General features: G+C 38.3%; 1 protein-coding gene across 1 annotated transcript in view; it reads right to left on the bottom strand.

The window, feature by feature from the left end:
• Positions 1 to 15,517, bottom strand: part of LOC141494085 (neoverrucotoxin subunit beta-like) — a 45,582-nt gene that overhangs the window by 2,873 nt on the left and 27,192 nt on the right. The window contains 4 exon segments of the mRNA XM_074195243.1: positions 1 to 458; positions 5,561 to 5,643; positions 5,645 to 7,592; positions 10,502 to 10,626. Coding sequence (XP_074051344.1) covers positions 1 to 458; positions 5,561 to 5,643; positions 5,645 to 7,592; positions 10,502 to 10,622 — 2,610 coding nt within the window. The 5' untranslated portion in view covers positions 10,623 to 10,626.

Here is a 15,517-nt window from a genome sequence, read left to right as displayed (position 1 = left end):
TTCAATGGTTGCCTGATTATCTGTGGTTAAGCTATCCATTTGCAACTCTAGGAGTAGGGCATGTGGTCCTGGAGAGGATAGTGCCATGAAACGAGCTATGTCACTCATATTTTCTGCCTGTCTGGTGTCAGTGAAAAGAATGTCTGGAGTATGAACAATAGAAATGTCCCTGCCATTCCATATGGTCCTGGTTTTCTTGCAGATCTTGGTGACTGCCCTTCCTGAATACTTGGATTCAAACTCTGTCCTGCCCAGGAGGATGTTTCCTGTTGCACTTTCCCTAGCCCTTGTTTTCTCCACAAGGACAATTCTGAGTTCTGACTTCTTTGAGTCTCCTCCATTCTTTTCTGGATCTGTAGGTAAGAAAGTAAGAAAGTAAGAAAGAAGAATGAATGACTGGATTTGGTAAATGATTATAAAGCCCAGCTTAGAAATTGCAGCATGGCATTGAACTGTTCCTGAGGTTTTTCAAGGCTATACCCATGGAGCATAAGCTGAGATGGACCCTAGCATTCTGGACAAACTGAGTTTGGCTAGTTTTCTATTACCCTAGTGAAATCCCCAGATCCTTGTCAGCAGAAGGGAGACTACCATAACCAGGTGACAATTTATGAATGAATCATTGCTTTTTGGAAAGCAACATGCATGCATGTACACATTTATCCAAAGCCATATTATACACATCTGTATTATTAATTGAGGTCTTTTCCTCAAGGTTAGAATCTTTGTGTGATGTGGAAGTTTGTTCTTTCTTTCCCTAAAGAATTTGAATTACTATTTCATAGTTTGAATCCCAAAAGAGAAAAGCTATAATCACCTTTGAACTCTGAGTGCAGATAGAAGTATATATTTTGGGGCAACTAGGTGGCACAGTGGATAGAGTGACAACCCTGTAATCAGGAAGACCTGAGTTCAAATCCAACCTCAGGCACTTAATAATTAACTAGCTGTGTGACCTTGGGCAAGTCACTTAACTCCATTGCCCTGAAAAAAAAACAAAAAAATAAAAGAAATATATATTTCTTCACTTTATCTTGCTTTTGTCTTTTTTTTTTTTTTTGCAAAATGGCTCATATGGAAATGATTTGTATTACTTCAAATTGTTTAATGGGTGCCATATTGCTTGTCTTTTTCACGAGTTGGGGTAGGAATGGATGGATAGAGAGTATTTAGACCTCAAAATAAAAAAAATGAATCAAAGAAATTAAAATAATTATATAACATAAAATTAGGAAATATTGAATAAAATAAATAAAATATAAAAATGAAAGGTTTCCCATTACCTCTAGTGTCTGAATTTGCATTCCACATATAGAATCCAATTAAAAATGCAAAGAAATGTAAGCTCCTCTATAAAGTTCCAATTCCTTACTTATGAAAACAATTCAAGGTCATTCTACTCTGTTTTGTGAGATAATTGGCAATTTTCCTTGAAGAATTGTCTGTTTTTGTTATTACCTCTGTCAACATCACCTGACACCATAGATAACTTTCTCTATTGCTTTCTTGTCAACTATCTTGAATAAATCAGGGAATCTTTTGATTCCCTAGGCTCTTCAGGCCAACCAATTTCTGTTCTCCTAGATTCTAAGACTGACACCTGGAAACTGAGGCAGCAGTACCTTGTTCCCTAATTTTCATCATTTTTTAATCTCTACCCCAACCCCCAACACCAACCCTGTCCAAATTAGGCATCTCTTGCAGAGATCAGAGAAGGGACTTTTCAAATACAAAAAAGGGAAACTGAGAAGTCATTTTTGGATCTTCCATATTATCCCAGATACAGATTTAGAGCTTTAGAGCAACCTACTCCTATCTACAGCCCCCTGGACCTTGAAAAGCTAAAAAGGTATAACATTTAATAAATTATTTTTGAACATACAAATTTTGTTTTGTTTGTTTTTCTTTTTCCCCTTCCTAGTGTAGACACTTCGATTATCATTTAATCACTTATTAGGAGTTATATTTAACACCAACTGAAGAAAATGAAACAGCAAGGGCACGTTGAGTAATTTTTTTCCTTCGAAAAACTTCATCAAACTCACTCTCATTCTAATTGTTACCAGTGAGGAGCCCTAACAAACCTCCCTCTGTCTCCCTTGTCCACCTAAGCCCTGACAAACTATCTAGAACCTGGAATTATAAATGTGAAATTCCACATCTCTTTTGTTAGCTCTCCTTAAGTAGGTGTGGGAGTGTCATTCCAGTCCTATAATGCTCATCCCCTTCACCTATGACAATGTCCAAATATCCCAGCATATAGATCTGGAAGCAAAAGTAGCAGCCAAATCCTTTTCTTCCATCAATTATTAAGAGTTTATCCTTTATGATAATGATCAACGTTGGAGGGGATGTGGGAAATCTGGGGTACTAATGTATTGTTGACAGAGTTGTGAACTGATCCAACCTTTCTGGAGAACACTTTAGAATTAGGCCCAAAAAATAATGTGCATGCCCTTTGCTCCAGCAATATCACTACTGTGTCTATATCCTGAAGAAATCATGAAAAAGGGCAAAAAGCCCATATTTACAAAAATATTCATAGCAACTCTGTTTGTAGTGGCAAAGAATTGGAAATCGAAGGGATGTCCATAAATTGGGGCATGGCTGAACAAATTGTGGTATATGTATGTGATGGAACACAACTGGTCTCAGGAACTCAGGAAGGTCAGGATTTCTGAAAAGCCTGGAAAGACTTGCCCGAATGATGCTGAGTGAGAAGAGTAGAATCAGAACATTGTACACCCTAACAGCAACAATAAACCTGCTTATTCCATCAGTGCAAGGATCAGGGACAATTTTAGGGGATCTGTGATAGAGAATACCATTTGTATCCAGAGAAAGAACTGTGGAATTTAAATGAAGATCAAAGATTATTATCTTTAACTTTTAAAAAGTCATATATTTCATAATTTTGCTATCTCTAATATCTTCTTTCTTCCTTAAGGATATGTTTGTTCTCTCATCACATTCAATTTTGATACATGTATATCATGGAAATAAATGTAATGACTATCAGATTGCCTTCTGTTGGGGGGAGAGAAGGGAAGGAGGGAGGAGGAAAAATGGTAAAATTCAAAACCTTGCCAAAAAAATCATTACATATAATTTTGTATATAAATTGTATATATATTAAAATGTATATAAACTACTATTGTATATAATTGGAAAACAAATAAATATTTATATATTTAAAAAAAGTTTATCCTTTAAAACCGTCTGAAATGGAATTTTTGTGGTATAAAAGGGGAAAATTGGGAAGCCATCTCAGGAGAAACTGTTAAACTGCCACTCCAAACTGGAAGACAATTCCTTCATTAGAATGTAAGTTTTCTCCAGTAAATGTAAGCTCCCTGCAAGCAGGAATTGTTCTTTCTTCCCATCTGTATCACTCAGTACACTTAGCACAGTATTAGAAGACACTTAATAAGGATTTAATTCATGCTTCTTATTTGATTTTAATTACTTGCATCATCTCCTTCCCCTCTCTAGACAATTGAAAAGAATATCCTTAAAAATATTTCTTTTGTACCTTAAGTCTTTTGTGTGTTTTTCTTCTTTTCTTTTCCTAGTATAGATGCTACATTATCAGACAGTCATTGATTTGGAAACACATTTTCCTTTTGGAGTAATAATTGAAATAAGTTTGAAGAATTGACCAAATATCCTTACTCCTAAACTCCCTGAACTCAGGCAGAGAAGAGTTCCTTGTCTTGAGTTCCTAAATGAGTGGCCCGAGTTCAAGTCCATGGTAAGGGAGATAGTGTAGAAGTGTCACTCAGGAGTTGTTGAGGATGGGAGTGAAGTCATGATCAAGGAAGGACAGAGGTGTGTATGTTTCTGTGAAAATAATGGGATTTAGTTGGCAGTAAATGCCATTCTCCTAGTTTCATGGTATCCTCTTTCTAGAACACAATTCTCCTTCTTCTTATAAAATACTGAGCCACTAACGAGAGTGGCTCTAAAGCCTGGTCAGATTGCCCAAAGTTGTGATACAGGAGCTGAGGTTTGGGGGGGGGAAGAGAAATAGGCCTTCAGTCAACTGGGAAAACCTGAACAAACTTCATCCTTGAAAACTGATCAAGCAGCAGTCTTAAAGGAGAAAAAGGGCAAAAAGTAAATTCTCTGTCTTCAGGGAGAATTCTACCAATTGCTGACACAGGATAAAGCAGTTAAGACTGGAAAACTGTTCACAGCCTAGGAGTTTTAGTGGGCTGCCCACCTTGTGCTAGTGTGAGACATCAAGGTATCATGATAGCCGAAATCACTCAAGGAATCTTAAGATACTTAAATAGCAACATTGTGGCCTAGGTTTCATACCCAACATACCATATAGCATCTCTAGTGATATGAAGGATTAAGTATGACTAGGTGCTTAAAAGCTAATAGACATGAGGGAGATAGTATGGGATAATGGATAGCAGATTGATCTTGGAGTCAAGAAGACGAGTATACTGTCCTGTGTGATGATAGACAAAATTCTTTAACCTCTCAGTACAATTCCAACCAATCCTAAAATTATAGGTATCTTTACTTTGGGATCCATGAACTTATATTGTTGTTTTAAAAATAAATATTTTTTTGGTAATTGAATTTGAATATATTTTGTTTCTTTCGTGATCCTTGATTTTATTTTCTTCTTTTAAAAACATTATTTGGCAGAGGGGGTCTGTAGGCTTCACCAAACTGCTCAAGGGATCCAAGACAAAAAAAAATTTACAAAACCAACAGCAAGAACTCCTGTTCTTAAGCTACAAAATACTAATGAGTTACTGCTCTGCAGAGAAGTTTCTGTCTTGGGACGTTTTTCATGAAATTGTCAGGATATTTCTGGTTTAGATTTTTAAAAAATTATCCAAATTATCCAAAAAAAGGCAAGAAAACCTTAGGCAATAGCATTTCATGTTCCTTTTTAGGCACCACATTTGTAGAAGTTTGCATCTTGGTTTTGGGAGCTGATAGAAGTCTATATAGTTATTAAAATCCAACCCATTCATTTTACAAATGATATAATGTCCCCAAGGAGACATTATGAATTGGATTTTTGATGTAGCTAGAGGAGTCAGAAGAAGTGACTTGCTATGCTTCTTTACAACTCTAGGATTTTTTTAAAATTGTCTTTTACTAAGGAATACCCTGACATTCTCAAGTCTAGGAATTTAAACTGACTTTCATGAAAAAAATAGATGTCAAAGAGCACTTTTATCCATATATAGATAAAAAATAACTCAGAAAAATGTAGGGAATTATTATCAAGTAGGTATGATTACAATGGTAAGAATTTCAGGCACTTAATTAATAATTTGAATTCATAGATATCTTATTTACCCCACATTCTTCGGGGGGGGGGAGGAGTAGAATTTGATTGATCAAAGGTGCCCTCCCACATTAGATGGATCTTTACAAACTGCAAATAAGTCTTTCAGAGTCTGACCTTCCTGTTATTTCATTGAGTGGATTGTGAAACTCAATGAGTCTCCTGACCAACCCCTGAAACATTTCAAATATTCCTATAATGAGAAAAATCCTTATGGATTCTAGTTGCTTAAAAACCCCTTACCAGAGTTTGTAGTTTTCCCTGTGGTAGAGAGGGTCTTCACAGGGTCACTGTGGTCACTGCTTGCACTGGTCCATCCACCATCAAACAGCAGAAACTCGGAACCTGTACATAGTCTGAGGGGTCAGTCCAACGATGTAACAGTACATCTCACAATTTCCTGTTCTATGTTCATGCCATTCTCCCTCCCCCTTCTCACCCCTAGCTTCAGTCTCCTTTCTGTACTCTATTTTATATTCCTTGATCTTGAATTCTTCTCCAACAACATTTGGACTCTGCCAGTGAAGGGTTATAGACTGTGGTTGCACAAAAGCAGCTTCTGGCTTCCCAGGAGGAGGGTGAAGTGTCCTGACAGCAAGGCTCACATTGCTGCTCTCATCGGACCCTGGCTCACACACTTCAGCAAACCAGAACACATACTCTGTGCAAGGCTCAAGGCCACTCACTTTGAATACCTCTGGCTTTCCAGACACAGAGATGGTGTTCCAGTCCTTTTCCCCTACAACCTGGTATTTCACTTGATAGTGAGTGTTACTTTCTTCCTTCCTAGTTGTTGCGGTCAATGTGAGCTCTACACAGTCATGTGTGATTCCACCAATCTGGGGAGGGGGAGGTTTAACTGGTAGCTCAAAGTTGGTGCTGACCTGCAGTCCCTTTTTATACAAGTAAATGGAGACCCCTTTTAATTCCTGGTTTGGAACAGATGCCACAATGAATTGAGTCTTCTCATTGGAATGATTGACCTTGGCAAACATTGAAAAGGATTCTGCCAATTTTCCTGCATTTCTCCTTGTCTCTGTGTCCTCAATCCATGAGGAATATATCTTTTGCTTGTAATCAGAACTGAATGATGTTGGATTCCAAAGCCACTGTTTCCAATCATCTAAATAAGGTTCTTCCTGCAAGGAGGTGAATGCAAACACCAGGACAAATCTGTGAGGAGGGCATAGTACCACATTGTCCAGCTCATTCTGGTCATTCATGACTGGTACCTCCTTCATTTGGGTGATGTAGGAATTTGCTACCTTCATCTCCTGGTGCTTCAGATTTAAAAATTCTAAGAGCCTCCTAGAACTGAATGAGGACTCGCTTTCCCTGGTTAAAATTCTAGTTAGCTCATCTTCTTCTACTCTGCCTGCCTAGATCAGGGGTAAGACCTTGGTTATTTCCTTCTGTAAAAACTGCCTGTGCTGTTTCATTAGTTCTTGGAATAGTCTGATCTTTTCCTTGGTTGCAGCGAAGACTAAGAGACCTGGTGTCTTCAGCATGTCATTGCACTTCTTGTAACACTTAGATAAGTTCTCCAGAGTGTCCTGAAAATTCCCTACCAAGCTCATGCTGACCCTTTGAGCCAACCTGGTAACCTTAGGGTTCAGCTTCTCCAGAGGGTACAACCAGACTTGGAGGGGCACCCCATGGCCCTTAATCAGCTTAGGAAGAGAGGAGTAGACTTTTACTGCATCCTGATAAGTTACTGGGTTGGTCTCAAGAACAAAATCTCCAAAAAACTTACACTTGACTTCTTCAGTTGCTTTTTTCTGACTTTCCTCCATGTTCATTTTTATCCCTACTTTTCCTGATACTAGGGGAATCTTCTCTACTTCAGCTTTCAATGTTCCTTCTATATCCTTGATATTTTCAATGGTGGAAACCTTCTGATCAAACACAAAGAAAGCCTGGGCCCCATAGAGCACTGCAGTGACCACGTGGGTAGCTGTTGTGATATCAAACCCATCATAATAAGAAATATTCTGTTGTCCCAGATGGTCCATGGTTAGGTGGCAATACTCTGTGGTCATACAGTACTTGAGAACCACCCGGACTTGCTGGTCAGATGTCTTGGTGTCATATAAATATTTGGCAGAGCCTTCTAATTCAAAAAGCCCCAATAGGACACTTGATTTCAGCTCTAAAGGGATATTCAAGGCTTTGGTCTTTTCATCAACAGAATTGGAGGTAATGATTTCAAAATCTGTTTTGTATTGCTCTTCTGTACTCATATTCTGTAGGCTCTCACTGTCCCAAAAAGTGATACCTAGATTGAGATGGAGACATTAGCGAGCAAATGGCAGATTGCAGAGGGACCACAGGCTAACTGTCACTTTAGGATGCCCTGTCTAGCCAGGACAGTTGGACTATGAGACAGCATCTGGAAGAAGAGTATGCAGGGAAAGAGGCACAGAAGTTAGAGGATGAGAAAATCCTACTTGTGACCTAGGCCTCTGCAACTCCCTTGTTCCATTGAGACTTCTATGACTGATGGGGGGACCCTTATAAAACCTCTTCCTACTCTGAGCCCCCAAATCTGGATCTTTACTCTTCCTGCCTCTACTTTGAACTTCTCTGTTTCTTTCAAAGGTAGGGAAGTTGTTCCTCCTGGGACTGCATCCTTAAAAAAGGACATGTCTGTAGAGATTGCACAGGGTTTACAAAGCACTTTCCTCCCAGCAGTTTTATGAAGTAAGTAGAGATATCATCACTAGTCCCATTTTACAGACAAATAACATGAGACAACCAGAGATGAGTTTGGAAATAAATACAACTAGTTAAGTGTCCAAGCAGAGCTCTGCTCTTCTGACTCCAAAAGAAACCCACCCCATTGCCTTCCCTAGATAGAGAACAGGAGGTGACCCAGAGTGAGGTCAGTGTCTAGTGTGTAGAAGAGGGATGTTGCATGTTCAGAGAAAGCTTGATAATACAATCTTTAGAGCATTCTCTGAGACAGAAAATGGGTAATTATTCCTTGGAAGATGTATGTAGCTCCTTCTGGGTTGTCTTGGCCAGGCCCCTTGTTTTGAGACATTCCATGCTGCTAGCTAATTACAATCTTACTCCCTAGAATTTATATAGCACTTTAAAATTTGAAAGATTTTGGGGAATGACTGAGCAAGTTATAGTATATGATTATGAGGGAATACTATTGTGCTATAAGAGCTGAGAAACAAGAGAGAACATTGTCACATAGTAATAGCAATATTGTACAAAAATCACCTTTAAATGATTTAGCTATTCTCAGCAATGCAATGATCTAAGACTATTCTGAAAGACTTTTGGTGAAAAATGTTATCTACCTCCCAAGAAAGTACCGAAAGTATATAAATGCAAAGAATTCTTTTTCTTTTAAACTTTTTTCTTGCAATTTTGGGTCTTTTTTTTTTAACAACATGACCAATGCTGAAATATAACTGTACATTTATAACCCTTATAAAATTTCTTGCAATTTCAATGAGGAAAGAAGACAAAAAGGAAGAGAATTTGAAACTCAAAATTTTTAAAAGTGAATGTTGAAATTTATTTAAATAATGAATGTTTTTACATATATTCTTAGTGACTATAAAAATGAAATTTAAATTTATAAATGAAATAAATTCAATAAATAAAATAACAAATACTGTTAAAATAATAAATAAATATTTTCAACAGAATTTGCAAATATAATCTCATTTGATCCTCAGAATAACCCTGGGAGCTAGGTGCTATTTTATCATCCCCATCTTGTAGATGAAGAAACTAAGGCAGACAAGGTCCAGCGACTTGCCCAGGGTCTCACAGCTAGAATGTGAATTTGGACACAAGTCTTTCTGATTTTAAGTCCATTTTATTCAGATTCCATCCATTGTACCACTTATTAGCTGGCTACTGGGATTCAACTCAGGATGTTGACCTGGTTATTATTGGGTAGAATTGAGTGGGCCTTCTAGATACCTTTTGTTGTTCAGTAGTTTCTGACTCTTCCTGATCCCATGCACCATAGCTTTGCCTAAGGTTTTCTTGACAAACCTACTAGAGTGATTGCCAATTTCTTTATGTATATATATATATATATATATATATATATATATATATATATATTTTGTTTATTTTGAATTCTACAATTTTCCCCCTAATCTCACGTCCCTCCCCCGACACCCCACAGAAAGCAGTCTGTTAGTTTTTACATTGTTTCTATGGTATACATTGATCTAAGTTGAATGTGATGAGAGAAAAAAAGTATAAGAGATAGCAAAATTACATAATAAGATAACCTTTTATTTTAAATTCAAGGTAACAGTCTTTGTCTTTGGTCTTGGATTAAACTCCACAATTCTTTCTCAGGATACAGATGGTATTCTCCATCACAGATACCACCAAATTGTGCCTGATTGTTGCACTGTTGGAATGAGGAAGTCCATTTGCCAATTCCTTTTCTAGTGGCTCGTTTGTAAGGCTATCAGGGGTTAAGTGACTTGCTCAGATTCATAGGACTAGGAAATACCTGAGCCCGAATTTGAACTTAGATCTTCCTGAGTCCAGGCCAAAACTCTATCCACTGAGGCACAGCTGCCTCTCTTCTAGATAATGATAAAGCCAATGTATATTCAAACATTCTGCAGCCCTCACTGTTTTCAAGAGTGATGGGATTGCCTGTGCTTCCACTTTCCTCCTAATCCTTCTTTCTGAATCATCAAGTCTTCCTCTCTTCTACAAGGCTATCCTTCACAAACACCTACTGTGAGTGTTTGTGTGTCTGTGTGTGTGTGTGTGTGTGTGTGTGTGTGTGTGTGTGGTGTGTGAATCTACCCTCCCATTCTCTCAACACTGAGCAATTTAAGACTTGACCCCTTTATCTGAGTAAAGGTGTTTTTAAAAATCTCAGTCTTTTTTTAGATTTTTCAAAGATTACTTCTTAGTTTGACCCCTACCCTTCAAGGGTCAATGAGCTCCTCCTTATCCTGCCCTCTTCAGACTTCCTTCATCAATTCTGGACTGGATTTTGCCATTACATAGAACCCCCCATCAAAACCAAGTGATCTAGGTGGGTTCTATCTGGGAGATAAAACAGTAAGACACTGTAATCACTGAGACTTTGCCTGAATCTGATTTTCTTACTTACTTAGAAAGTATTCTTTTCTAACATTGCCCTCTTCTGACACCTGAAACAAGACCTTACAAGAGAGTAATTACCAGGGATGATGATATCCGAGTAACTGTTGTACAGTGCCCCCAGACTGAAAGGTCGACCAAGAGCTGGAATCTTCATTGTGGTTGTCAAAGGCATATTGATGGAAAGTTCTTTCTCTGCCATTTTCCTAATGAAAGAAAATTAAGGTCTAGGGCAGTTATGAGGGAACTCACTTTTTAGCAGGCTAGAGAAATGTTTTATTCCTCAACAACCAAACTCCCAATCTCAGTCAACCAGGAACCCTGCAGAAAGTTAGTGTCTTATCTGGAATGGAAAGACATTATTCTTGTATGGAGACCACAAAGGAATTGGACACCATGAAGTGAGGAACTCAGTTTAGAAAGAACCATTGGAATTCAAGTTCTCTACATTATTTGTATAAAACCTGGAAAGACAGATTGGTGAGATCCATAGAGAGCTAGCTGAGCAATCAGCTGGGGCTGGTTCAAGTGTTACTACTATCTGTGGTTATATCCTAGCCTCATTTTCTTCTCTCAAGAACTGCTGCTGAGCCTCTGTCCAACCTTGAGTGCCCTGACTAATTCACCATTCCCTAAATCTAGATAGGTATGATTTTAAAACCCTCAGAACTTTAACTCTCTTTTTAAAAAAATCTCTTTCATAAGAAAGAGTTTTGGGTTTGTTGTTGCTCTTCATTTCTCAAAGATGACCAAAGACATCATGAGATGAAATTCTTAGATGATCTATCCTTTATTCTTATGTTATTCTCTTAACTGCATTTGATTTTCATTGGGGTTAAGGAATCCCTGGAGGAAAATTCCTTCTTCCAGTTCAAGTTAGCTCCTTCATTGCAATTTAAAGTGTTAGCAAATTATCTGGGGTATTGAGAAGTTTAGTGACTTGCCCAGGGTCACATAATCTTGTGTCTTGTCAGAATTCTTTGTTTCCTTGTGTCCTGTCTCTGAGGTCAACTCTGTACCCAGTGTTCCATACTGTCTTTTATTTCTCTCTTTTTTGGGTAAGGTTAAAAATGATAACCATTGCTTATAGACACTGCAATATTTAAGACCAAATACACAGATTTGTGACAAGTAACTGTTCAGCTTTTATAACATTGCAAGATATATGGGATTAATTATCTATCTTCTCTTTAAATTTCAAGGTCTAAGAAGAATATACTAGATTTCAATATGTAAGAGAATTATTTCTCTGGTCATTCTCGTGTACTTTGTAAGTAGTGTAACTAGAGTTCTAATTGGGGTTCAGGTATTCTTTTGGGCCTAAACTTCTGCATGAGGAAAAAACAAAACCTAGGTTTTTATCTCTCTATCTGCATTGTGGTAAGTTTATATTTGGCAGCAGTTTTCCTTAACACAAATTCAGAGAGGAAATATTTCTCCCATAATATACCAATATGTAAGACTTTGGGGATTTAAAAGAAAGTTTGCTAGACCTTTGGATGCTGGTATAACCAACCTGCAGCAAATAGTGGTCTGGAAATAAATTTGCTCATGTACACTGTCAATTTGTACAAAAAAATCAAACCAATTGGGTGGTCAGTAAAAAAAAGTGAGGCATTTTTTTTCAGGGTTGAGGAAAGGAAGCAAAGCAAACTTCTTTTCCTCAAATGTCCCCCTTACTATTCCTGAAATTCTCTCTTTGAGAGATTATTCTCTTGGGTTAAGCATTGACTATTCTCAGAGATCTTCTTTTAGTCTACAATTGTTTATGGACCACATGATAATACCCCACAACACTAATACTTTTATAGGAGTTACCTGTGAGTTTTTTAAGATGATCTTACTTTCTGACAGGAACAATGTGGCAGCATTGGAATCCTAGGCTCCTTATGAAGAAGGGATGCCAAATTTCATGAAGAAAAATTCACAAAGGGGAGGCTGGGCAAACCAACAATAAATTGCTTAGGTTTAAAAGGAAAGTAACTTCAGGGGAGATGATGCTATAGTCACAGAATTCCCCAAAAGAGAGAGGGGAGAAAGGAGGCCTCCAAGTTCAATGTAAGGAAAAAGAGAGCCAGCTCTGGCTCCCCATCCTTCCCCGAGCTTCCTGGTGGCTGTCCTGATCCTTCTTCTAGACTCCTACCCAACCAGACACACACTTCTTAGGTTAGAGAGATGGAGCCCCCCAAACACCCAAAGCAGCTTCTTCAGGGCCCTTCCAACTCCAAGACAGACCCTTCTCGTGTCATTTGAGGTGTTCTTTATGAGTTTCATACCAATCATGGTTGGTTAAAATGAGCTGTTTGAGTTCAGCAAAATTATGAAGTGACCTCAGTCTGTCTTTGATGCCCCATTGCCTCCTTTTTCTCCCTCTTTATTTTTGTTCCAGGGCTATCCCTACCTGCAGAAACCTTTGCATGGTAGAAATCTGTCCAAATTTGTTCAGAATTCAGAATTATTTTTTCTTATTCCTCCAGCAAAACAACTATTCCCTCAGGTCCTACTTTGATTTGAATTCAGATCCTCCTGACTCCAGAGCCAGTACTCTGTTTTCTATGATAATCATCTGCCTAATTCTCATCCTGAAGGTGAATTTACTAGGTCTTCCTCTGGAGTAGATATTTTGCTTGAACAGAATTTAAGAAGTACAGCCCAATATTTGTGTGTGGGTATGCGTGTGGATGTGGGAGCAGGAAAGGAGAAAAATGTCCAGAGCAGAGGAAGGAAGAGAGCATGAGTTGACTTTCTTCTCTTCCTTGGGGGAAGGAAAAGTAAATCTTCCTTTAGGATGAGAGCATCACCAGAACACAACTGGAGAAAACAAGCTTACCCCTAAAGAAATGGATGTATAATGGTGAGAAAGGTATTTGGAATAGATAATTGGAGTAGGAAAAGTCAAGGGAGACCTTTTTATGAAATTGAGGACACTACCTCCTCTGATTAAGAGTGAGGTTGGTTTCCAATTTTGGTGTCATGACTTTATGGGCCCCTGTTCCTTTACTAGAGATCCAAAACTCAACTCAAAATGACTCTGGTCTGATTCTTTAATGCATATTTGTTTCTTCCTTCAGATTTGCTGATCAAGTCTTGATTCCTCTCCCACACTTCTCTCCTCAAGTACAGCCCTCTCTCACCAATTTGGCAGAGTGTGAAAAGACAAAAATTATTCACCAAAGAAGATATTAGGGAGCTTGGAGGGAGTGGGGATGCACAATGCCACATATATTTATCCTAGTCTCAGCAGGAAGCCAAAGCTAAGTTGTGAAGCAAGCAGAGAAACAAAGCAGACTGTCTGAGAGGGGCAGGTCTGCCCCCTGGACACAGCAGGGAGCCCACCATCCTGCAGATGTTTTTCCTAGTCCTTACCTGATCAATCTGAGCATTGTGGCTTTACCAAAATGAATAGCCTTTTCCTTCTTCTTCATGGAGTTGACCTTTGGGGTCAGTATTGGCCTAGAGTATGACTGGGGATATATAAATAGGAGGAGGCAGATGGAAAATGCAAATTGTCTGACCTGGGGACTGCCCAATTTCTGAAAATGGGAAGATAATGAGAAGGATACATCTCAGGTTACCTGGCTGCATGTACCCCTGCCTGCTGAGCCCTTTTGAGCCAAGAGAATCTGTGAGTCAAGGAAGCAGAAATATTTTTACTGGATACAACACCCTCCTCTGGATTAACACATAACTCATTCTTAACTATTAGATCTGTAGATTCACTAGACCTTTGCCCACACTCTGTCACTGTCTGTCTTTCTCGGTACCTATCTGCCTTTGGATCATTTCCCTGCTTGCTCACTGGGCCATGATTTCAAAGCTTCTGCTTCCCCTTCCATTAAAATCATCTGATATATAAGTCGTTCCCCCTCTCTTGGCCTGTACATTGTCCCTGTAAGGTCTTTTTTCAGAAGAAGCAGTTTTGTGTTGAAACTGTGAAAAAATAGATAGTTGTGTAAAGAAAAGATTTAACATAACTCTTGAGGGACATAAGATATTGCCTAAGTTTCAATAGAAAAGTAGAGAAATCACTTCGGAAAATTAAAAGCAAAACTGGTCAAATCAGTTTCCAGCCCCTCAAGATTGGGGCATTTTTTCTATAAGAGCATTAGATCTATGTATGATCTTGTATGATTTCAGTTCTTTTCTTTAATCAGCAATGACTGGAGCCACAGTTCTATGTAACTGCTTAACATCAATTATCTTTATCCAAAGGGATAATTACTTTCAAGACGTCAGAGGAACAGAGGAACAAACATTTCATCTCAAGAACATACTATTCCTTGAATCCTTGGCCTCTGGGGAGGCAGTGAGCTCACACACCTACTAAACTTCCTATTCACAAAATTCCCATCTAATTTGTGGCCAAATGAGGAGGCCACTTAAAGAAACTACTATTGACCATGTGGTTACCAGACTTGGGAACCAGTGAAAGAATGTCTAGATACACTCCAAAGTCTTTCCAAGTCATTTCCATTGTACATCAACTCAACTATTTCAAAGTAGACTCCCCTATCTCTTCCACATGAGGAATTGTATGAGCTGCACTTTGCTAATGCTTACAGGAATAGGGCTTAATTGACAATCCTTCATTACATATGTAAAAAGACACATAGGTTTCAGATGAAATGTGAATAGCTTTGGGCAAAAAAAAATGAATTGACATAAATGTAAAGACTCAAAAACTTCCCTTAATATGACCATCCTTGTTAGCAATTATCCTATATATCTTCTACTCTTTGTGGCTAAAGACCTTGAGAAAGTCATTTGTAATCTATATTCTGTGCCTCTATTTCTTCTCCTCTTACTTGATATTTGACCCTATGCAATCTAACTTCTGACATCATTGTTCAACTGAAACAATCCTCTCCAAAGTAACCAAAGTATTTAAGTGTCCTATCTAATGGATTTTCCTCCCAAGCTTCTTCAGAAGCATTTGACACTATTGACCACCATCTCCTAGATCATCTCTCTAGTTTTTTAATGATCGCTTCTATTATCTGGAAACTTCCTTTTTATTTCCTTTGTTGGTTCTTCATATGTCATGCGGCAGTTAAGTGGTACAGTAGATAGATTGCTAGGTTTGGAGTCAAGAAGACT

Source organism: Macrotis lagotis, chromosome 7, assembly GCF_037893015.1.
Source record: "Macrotis lagotis isolate mMagLag1 chromosome 7, bilby.v1.9.chrom.fasta, whole genome shotgun sequence".
NCBI classification, from domain to species: Eukaryota; Metazoa; Chordata; class Mammalia; order Peramelemorphia; family Peramelidae; genus Macrotis; species Macrotis lagotis.
The sequence above is the reverse complement of the archived record's forward strand: the minus strand, read 5'-3'. Positions and strand labels throughout refer to the sequence as shown.